Genomic DNA, 10,082 nt, shown 5'->3' with positions numbered 1-10,082 from the left:
CTCCCTCCTCACTCATTTACTAACTCAACAATGGCGCTTCTTCAACCCCACTTCACCACCACAACCACCATCACAATTCACAATTACTGTCATTTGCTATCTCTTTCCCCTACGCCGCCGACATCACTTCTTTCGTCATTTTTGAAAATCAAGCTCAATTGATGGAGCTTCAATGAAGGACATGGTCATCATATCCTTTGGGGTTGACCATGCCCTTAATATCACCCTTTATTCATAGGGTTTTCGTTTAAGGTCGAGGAAGGTGAGCGGAGATCAGGGAAGCTTCAACGGTGTCGGTGTCGGGGAAGCTTCATTGGTGTTGGTATAGGAGATGCTTCAATGGTCACTACAACAGAATAAAGCATAGGTAACACTGAGAAACCATTGCCTAACATTAAAAAAGTGTTGCCTTGTAGCTAAGGCAACACATATGAGGCGTAATGTATGCCCAGTTGTCTATTCTTAAGGCAACATATTTTTATCCAAAGCCAAGGTAAAACAATACCTTAGGCAACACTTTTTCAAAGGCAACAATAAACAATTGTTGCAACCTTAGGCAACAACTCAAAATTGTCATCTTTGTCATAATATGCAACCACGCCTTTTTACTTGTTGTATTTGCCAGTAACAATACAAAATTGTTGCCAAATTTCATAAAGATAACACCTTCAAAATTGTTACCTATAAATTGAACGAACTAAAAAGAATTGAAACTTTTCTTTTCTTATTGTAATTAATTAGTGCTTTGATAGTTTAAGTTTAAGGAGTGGAAACGAATTGTTGTATTCTTATGAAGTTGTTATAATAGAAAATTGTTGAACACAAAACATATAATAAGCATTATTTATTAGATTATTTTAAACTAGTGGAATTATTAAAAATAGATGAATAAAAAATAATTCAATATCAACGTGTTTTCATCACCAAATACATCATAATAATCTATTGATTAAGAGCGTATTGCACGCTATTAATATTAGTTAAGCTAATAAATAGAAAGAAGAAAATTTCAAACAAGTAATAACAATGGAGAAGCTAAAGCAAATTCAAATTGATATATAACATCACATTCTTCTTCTTCTTACTTGATGCCTTCTTCTTCTTCTTCTTCTTCTTCTTCTTCTTCTTCACCTTCCATATTCACTCCCTGTGAAAAAAATAATAATAAATAATAATAATAATAATAATAATAATAATAATAATAATAATAAGAATAATAATAAAACCTTGGATGTCACAAATTATATAATTATAGTTATGTGGATAAGTAATACACAATTAAATGAAAATATCCAGTAACTCGGATACTCAAATATGGCTAAAATAAAAAAATTTATGAATTAACTCAAGTCAAAGATAACTTTTTAAATGCATCCTTGGACTCAGAGTGAGTGGTGCAATTTAGAAGCAACTTTAATTTGTTCAAATATTAGAAGCAACAAATTTCCCCATCGTTGCTCAAATCCTCATCTAATCATGTTCACTCTTCAATTTTTTATTTTTTTTTATTTTTGATTTTTTAATTTTTATTTTTTATTTATTTATTTTTTTATTTATTTATTTTTTTTAACAGCAATGTTCACTCTTCATTGTGGCCTACTAATAGCTTATCTTTGAACACCACATGCTAAAAATCCTCGATACACCATAGGGGAAAACACATGAAAAACTGAAATCAATAAACAACTTTAGTGAACTAACTCCATTGCTAATCTAAAAGGATACATATGATTTGACAAGTTTAGAAAAATGGCAAACAAAAGATCATTATAACTTGTTAGTGTATAATCCTTCATAACCAAACTCACCCAAAACAAACATGTACATCAAATGACACAAAGAAAGATATTTATATGCATTAAAAGTGTCACCAAAGCTTTAAGCCACAATAAAGATATTTCATGTGAATAAGAACTATACATTGATCCTTACCACTTTGGAAAATTATTCCTTATTATCCAAATAGTCATTAATCTAATTTAATTAACCACATTAATTTAGGAAATAAGTTGTACATAATAGGAGGGAAAATAAAATAAAACATATAAAAAAATGCTAGAGTACTCATTTTAGCAACCCCACCCCACTCAACTCAACACAACAAGTCAACAACATCACATAGACATCAAGTGGACAATAACAGCCCCGCAGCAATAGAACCAGCAGGCCACAAAAATAAATTTCCAGAAGGCATAACTCCTAGCATACAATTCCAAATCTAGAAATTCTTGAGCCTAGATTGGATAACTTTTCAAGATCTACAACTTTCGTGAAGGGACTAGGAGATGAAAACGACTGCAGGTCAATGATTTAGGGACAACCAGAACTTGCAGCTAAAGGAAAACCGCAAGCAGCAGCAGCAGCAGCAGCATTGTAATAGACAGCAGCAATTGTAGTAGCAAGCTAACATAATATAGTAGCAATCGGACAACAAAGCTATATCAGCAAAACTTTCTATCAAAGATATTAAAGTGTCAACAATCGCATTCATGCAATGTCACCAACACTAACACCAAACTCTCACACACAAGTTATACAACCCACAAGTAACCTGGTTGGGACTCGACAACCTATCAACTACAAATTTCAATTAACCATCTAATAAGGACCTTTGGTGGTCAATTGTGATTTGCAAAATTCCTATTGTTGATGTAGTTAATACATTCAGAAGTAGGAGATTAGCTTCAAAGAAAGTGCTAGTAGAGAAGTTATAGGTGATGTGCTCCATGTATGTACTTAAGATATTAGATTAGAATTGGCAAAAACTCGTACACAAAAAAAAGAGATAGCCAACAGCAATACCGGTTAAAATAAGAAAAAAGGAAACAAGCTAGCATCTACTTAAATTAGTACAGATAAATCATCTTGATTTCTACCTCTTTTCTTAACTCCAAAAGCCTTATTCAAAACCTAGAAAACCAAGGGGGAAGACTTCAGCAAAATTCAAACATAATAAGCACAATAATAAAATAAAATAAAATAAATAAAGGCAGAAGACTTCACAAATATGGGATGATGAAGTCCAGTAGTAGTTCTTTCAATAAATGTACAGAATAAAATCGTTCTGTGGTTAGCAATTCAAAATCTCTAGGTATAGGATATTCTCCAAATACTATACATTTCTTGTTTATAGCTGAACTAAGTTCTGGAAAACATAATTACAGATTATTTTAAAATTTTATCCCATTTCATCCGTTTATTGTCAATAACACAATAGCTTATTTGGGCATGATTATTACCTATTTTTCCCAATCAAACAAGCACCTATCATGATTCATGAACTATAAATTTACATCTTTATTGAAATATCAAAACTAATCAGATAAGTTAGCGAAGATCAATATTTCTAACTCAGTCAAAATCTAATTATTCAATAAGTAAGAAATCCTCTAAATTATGATAACCATAGACAACTATTATGCTTTTAAAGTTAACTTTCACTAGAGTTGTATAATGTGTATGTTTCACACTTTCACTTCATCTTAAATGCTCTATCTAAAACTAATAGTCAATCTTGTGAGGTTCAAAACAAATGTTTGTTCTTTACTCTTATAATTGTGAATACAAGTTTTCAATATTTTCAAATGCTAAAAACAACTAACATTTGGAACCTCAAAATAACCACACTACAACAAGTCTTCTTTATAGATTGGCTTTGATCTTTACTGTTTCATTGATAGATCAAAAACTATATCCATAGCCGATAAAACAAAACTAAATCCTGCCTATTTATATTGGGCATAGAAAATAAATTCATTGCAGCAATAATTGTAATGAAAAAAAATCCCAAACTCATTTAAATACTTCAACCAAATCATATGCATGTAAAATTCGATCAGTATGAATATATATAGTGAAATTCAACATGTTCATACGCCAATTAGAATGCATTAAAATTATTAATCAAAGCAAACTCAAATTCACAACAAAATTGAGAAATTTTTTTTAAAAAAATAATAATAAAATTCTAACCTTGATATGATGAGAAAACTGCTACAAGTTTAAATTTATAGATGCTTCTGGGAGCAATGAATCGGAGTTAGAGTGAGAGATGCTAGAGACGAGTGAGAGATGGTTAGGTTCCAGCCCCCTCCAAATAGTTGTTGGGGAATCGAACACAGGTCCTCTCTACCAAGTGTAGTTCCAATCACCACTACACCAACATCCAATTGGTAAATTAGATGAAATATATGATTGCCAATATTTCTGTCTTTATTTTTTACTGAATTATGTTTTTGTAATCTATCATTTTTTAATACTCCGTACATAACTAATTCTAAAAAATCTTTATTGAAAAAATATTATTCCCTCAAAATTAAACTGAACCAAATGTATTTATTGAATCGTTAATGACTCGTACCCTTTCAACTAATCAAGTTCGAACTCGAATTAAGTCGCTTGTTCTTAAATATTTAAACTCGCTAATTATGTAATATTAAAAAAAAAATAGAAAATGCATACACATATTATAATCTTTTATTTTGTAGAACATAGTTTTAAATTAATTGATATATAGAGCCGCTCCTAATGTTACTTGATCTTGACAGGAAAAAAAAAAAAAAAAAAAAACATGTAATTACTAGATTTAATTTAGGGCTTGTTCACATTTACTTAACTGAGCAGAACTGAAATGAACTGAACTGATTGGAGCTGAATTGAACTAAACTGATTGGAGCTGAACTGAACTGAATTAAACCGCAATGAATATTTTATGAGAGAAGGAAATTAGGAGCTAAACTGAACTGAACTGGTTGGAGCTGTAATGAACTAAAGTGAACTGAAATTAAGTAAATGTGAACAGGCCCTTAGTCTTGTGATGCATGATTTTTTAACATACTATTCTGTATAAATTACTGTGATGATCTTTTAAACAATAGGATTTTTTTTTTGTTATATTTTTCTTTAATAGAAATTTACTGTGAAAACCTTATGCCTAAAATATTTGAAGTAAATAAAATGTGTTCGTTTATTTTAAAACAACTTCTGTAAATGAACATTTTATTTAAGATTATATGCACATGATCATTCTCCCACACATCATAGGCAACACCACATATTAAATTATTGTCATAGATGGCAACGTAACTATAAGTGTTACAATATATGACAACAATCTTGTTTTTGTTATCTTTTCGGCTTTTCGGGCAATGTTTTTTGTGAATGTTGTCTTAGATAATAGAAAGGCAACATTTAAGTAATTGTTGCCTTATATGATCTACAACACTTTTACAAATGTTGACTAGCAATCTAGTATTGATTGCTCTAATGCGAAGTAACATATATGAATTGTTGCCTTACACAATCAAGGGTGACAATTTTAATAGTTTTGCAATGTTACGTGTTGCCTATTCTTATTTTTTTTGTAGTGGGTGGTTGAGGTTCGGGAAGGTTTAATAGAGGAAGAAGCAGAAAGCTTTTCAACATAGGGAGTTTTAATGGTGGTACCGGTGGAGTAACGGCAAAACAACTATCAAATAATCGACCGTTAATTCAACCATGAGGTGGCATCGAGTATTGTTCACAAAAATATTACAATAATGCCATTAAGATTAACTGGCTCTGGCTCCTATAAAAAGTGTTGTTCCACAATGTTCTTTCTATAATTAAGAAAAAAAATCATTCTAGGTCATATTTTATAGTAAAAAGACACATTTTTAAAGCTTTGTGTATGAACTATGAAGTGCACCATACACAATTGTGTATTGTCTACTAATTGCGCAAACACATTGATCTCAGAACGACTAAAAAGGTAATATTGAAGGCAGCATACACAGCAACAGACGATACAATCAGGTAGAAAATAAGATATTTACATAGTATGAAGGGACTTGCTTCTTTAAAAGATAAAACCCACTTACCATGGCATAGGAGCCAATATCTGTCATGTAACCACAGAAAAGACTCAGCCTTCACTTCTTAGCAGCATCAGAACCAGGGTTCGAAAATATCCCAGTAATGAGCCTGCGCCAGTAAATATGGATGACTTTGAGGACGCTTTGTCTCCATTTATCAGGTTTTGCAATTTCAATTCTGAGTTGATTTTGCAGTCGTCTACATTTTGCTGTACATTTTAAGAACAGTCTCATCTGTCAGTTCCATAATTGGGGTTGGCTACATAGACCTATCTAATCAAGCAAAAAATAATCAGTCTTGCAGTATATAATGCTTATCTCCTGATTTAATGATATTTCACGACAGAATGAAGCCTGTAGAACTTGAGTCTGCTCTATATCAGCCTCAAACTTGTTCCTATCAGACTGCGGAATAAGGCTACTGCTTGTTTGAATCACTCTATATATGTTCATAAGATTATTTACTAAATACTTCGCAGACTACTGTAAAAGGGTGGTGTCTATGATCTAATCCAAAAGCATAACCTACTTTCACTCAAACAACAAGCAACCTAGAATAAAGATTGAATGGCAAACCGAACCAATAAGATCAAACTTTATAAATAAAGTACATCACTACATTGACAATTTTGATTTGTAATTACACATCGTAATTGCAAAACAGAAAGCTTAAATATATTTATGCCAGCAGCAACAAATTTAAGGAAGGGTGAATGGCAATTAAGTTTAAAGCAAATAGAATCTCCTACATTACTTGCAATGATCTTGATTTGCTGGCTTAAGACAATTGAACGATGCGAAGCATGGTGCATACATGAAGTGAGTTCCCACCATAGGCACTTCTCCCTCATTCAGCTCAACAATCTTCTCAACTGTATCATTCAATAGATGGATTGCAAAAATGGACCGATGCACAGAAAAGAAAACAACAGGTGCCTCAGGATGCATGATCATTGGAAATGTATCTACATCATCAGCCACACATTGCCGTATAAAAGTGTCAACGTTTGGCGGGAATAAAGATATACCCGATTTCTTGAATATTAGTAGTGGGATCCAAGCATCAGAGCGTGTTGAACTTCCTGTGTGTTTCCAAATCCATAGATTAGGAGACTTATGGTAGGAAATATAGAGACATCCCTGAGATCCACACAAGTTCGATTCACAAAAGGCCCTTGTAATACGCCTTGGCACGCGTAAAGAGTAAACCCTGCTTAGTTGCCCGCTTGAATGGAATTGAACTGCCACAGCATGCTTCTTGTTCGTCAAGAAAAATAAAGTGTTGTTAACAAACACGCCACTAGACACGTCCCATTTTTCTAAAATGACCGCCTTTTTGAGGCGGAACTTGGACACACACCATTCACGCTTGTCAGAAGAATAAACCTCAACAAATACCATCCCTTTTGTCTCAGAACAAACCCTAAAAAACCAGAGAACCCTAAAATTACATTCCGTTGAGAGAGGACAATCCGAAAGATTGATGATGAATACTAGCGGAGAGCCTTTCTTGAAGGAAGCTTCAGAAGCAGGCCTAGAGAGGTAAAAGGACTCTTTGGTGGCAGGGTTGTATACTACATAAGTATGAGGATCAAGGACGCCAAGGAATAAGCCCCTGTGCACATTCCAATAGCATCCGTTTTCGTATTTCGACATCACACTCATCATGGTGCCAAATTCTAAAGTTAAGTTCTCCAACAACAACCCACTATCACTACCACTACCATGATCATTGTGGGTATTCTCGTGGTCACCGATAGTCACGATAGCAATTTCAGTTTCAAAATCGGTAAGGGACCATTTAGTTAACTTGTAGTCACCGACAAGGGACAAAAAAGCCAAGTAAAACGTACGGTTACGGTCATGAAAATCATCATCATCAATAGATGTGTAATGCGAAATCATGAACAAAAGACCATGAGGAGGAAGGTCTATTCCTTTTTGGGTAGTCAAAACGTGAGACACATGGGAGTGCCATGCCTTGGAGACACATTTGCAACCATAAAGAGGCTTAATTGGCAATTTCCCCATTATCTCAACCCAAATTTCACTTGGCAGTTCGGGCAATTGCAACCCATGTTTCACCAACCAATTTTCTCTTTTTCTTCTTGATCCCCCAAATAATTTATTGTTATCTATATCATTATCATTATCACCGACCAAAGATGGGCAATTCTCATGTTGTTGTTTAATTTCACAAATCATAGTCGATGGCGGACCCACGATTTTGAAACTGGAGGGATGAAATACGAACGTCACGACATTTGTATAATTATTAATAAACAAAAAAATCGAAACACTGAATTTGTTTAATACTTCAATTAAATTGCATAACACCATCTTCAATGGTGAAACTCAAGTGAGTATTTTTAGGAGAAAGAGTATTTTTTGCAATGTATACCAATAAGTTGGTATTTAAACTTAGCAACTCCAAAAAAAAGTCGCTAAGTTTAGATATTCAACTTTGAGTCTCATTTGACTAAAAGTGTGGACCCTTGTCAATTTTCTAATATATTTTGTAATTTATTAAAGTTTTTACCTTTTTTATTATTATTTTTTAATCTTATAATAATTGATGGGTCATAAATTAAAAGTGACATTTGTATATTTAAAAGAGTCTCACCATTGAGAAATTAAACTTCACATGAGTTGTTAAGTTGAGAATTGGGTATGGTATCACCATTGGAGGTAAAAAACAACTCATTTTGTATTTCAAGACTCAAACTTGAGTCTCACCATTGGAGATGGTCTAAAGTGATACTATAAAAACAAACATAATCAATTATCAAACACATGTCCACTAATCCGGCTTTCAAATCTATTATCTATTACTATATTTAATAACGGGGTGTTTGCATACATCGTTGACACATGGCACTAATGATAAGCAATCATGCAAGAGCAGTAGCTCAAATACATGTTAGAAGTAGGGGTGACCGGAACCAGAACCTGTTGCAACCGGTTCCAAAAAATATTTAGGAACCTGAACCTGAACTTGTTTCAACAAGTTCTTAAAAATTGAAAACCAAAACCGACAAGTTCCGGTTCCCAGTTCCGATTCCTGAAAAGTAAGCTTACTAGTTACTGATAAATTGTTACAAATTTTCCTAAAAAAAATAGATGTTACAATAAAAGCTTACAACTTTACAATACTGCAAATATAACAAACCAACACTAATTGTCTATAATATTTAATACAATATTAAAAATACTTGTATTTATACCATTAATTAAACCTTTAATTTTTTTGAAACCAAAATTAAACCTTAAATAGTGAGATGAAAAATGAATAATAGGAGGGAGAGAGGTAGGTGAGGCTTTTATACAATTTTGATATAGGGCTTTATATTTGGGCTTAAATGATAGGTTCCGATTTCGTGTACCCTATAGGTTTCGGGTCCAAAATTTTACTACCCGGAACTAGAGCCTGTTGCAAAAGGTTCCAATTTTATTACCCGGAATCGGATATGATCTTCAGGTTCCGGGTAATAAAATTAGTAGAAGCACGATTTTACCACTCTTATGCATCCCGTCCCTGAGCCTGGGCGAGGGAAAAATGTCCATATTCTATCATTAAAGGTTTATAACTTATAAGGACTAATGCAATTTGACTCAAAATTCATATTAGGTTCGAAAAATCACATAAATTTCTTTTCAATAATAACACAAGTGCACATAGCAAAATTCTAGCTATATAATCGCTCATGGATCAAGTAAAGCCAATAGTTCAATAATCAACGTTAGAAGAAGTGAAGAACCCTAAATTGACTATACGGACAATCAAATTAACATAATGCGAAACCAAACCCTAGGTTGCGAAATTGATATACGATTATTTAAAAAATACTCTTACCTCAGAAGCTGCTTCAATGGAGGGGAGAAAGCTTAAAAAACCGCTTCAATGGAGAACTCAGAGTATGTTTCAATGCAGGCGAGAAAAGAGGGACAGGGGTGTAGCGTAAAAGTGAAACTTTTTTATAAGCTTAAAGACATGTAGTGCCACATCATTTTTTTTTTTTAATTTTCCTTTTTTATTTAATTTTTTTTTAAAAAAAAACTTCTTCAATCTTTAATTTACTCATTAAGTTAATTATCCTTCTGAAACAACACATTCCTTCAATTTCACCATTCAAAATTTGCAAACTGACATTTGATTCACCTTTACTTTCTTAATTAATCTCAGATTAATATATATACTAGCTTAGATTATTACTTAAACTTAATAAATTG

The 10,082-nt window shown here is 32.8% G+C and overlaps 1 protein-coding gene and 1 long non-coding RNA gene across 2 annotated transcripts; both read right to left on the bottom strand.

Moving 5' to 3' along the window:
• Positions 1-881: 881 nt before the first annotated feature.
• Positions 882-4,068, bottom strand: LOC145612487 (uncharacterized). Its single transcript, XR_014106617.1, has 2 exons — positions 3,973-4,068; positions 882-1,147 (listed from the first exon to the last, which is right to left on the bottom strand). It is a non-coding gene; the product is annotated as an uncharacterized LOC145612487 (long non-coding RNA).
• A 2,359-nt stretch (positions 4,069-6,427) lies between these two features.
• LOC145612494 (uncharacterized) lies at positions 6,428-9,804 on the bottom strand. The gene is made up of 2 exons (XM_081667855.1): positions 9,706-9,804; positions 6,428-8,085 (listed from the first exon to the last, which is right to left on the bottom strand). Exon 2 carries the CDS (start codon positions 8,055-8,057, stop codon positions 6,603-6,605), a length of 1,455 nt encoding a protein of 484 aa, XP_081523981.1. The 5' UTR covers positions 8,058-8,085; positions 9,706-9,804; the 3' UTR covers positions 6,428-6,602.
• Between the last annotated feature and the right edge of the window lie 278 nt (positions 9,805-10,082).

The sequence above is a fragment of the Chenopodium album genome, chromosome 24 (genome assembly GCF_948465745.1).
Source record: "Chenopodium album chromosome 24, dcCheAlbu1.1, whole genome shotgun sequence".
NCBI lineage: Eukaryota > Viridiplantae > Streptophyta > Magnoliopsida > Caryophyllales > Amaranthaceae > Chenopodium > Chenopodium album.
The sequence above is the reverse complement of the archived record's forward strand: the minus strand, read 5'-3'. Positions and strand labels throughout refer to the sequence as shown.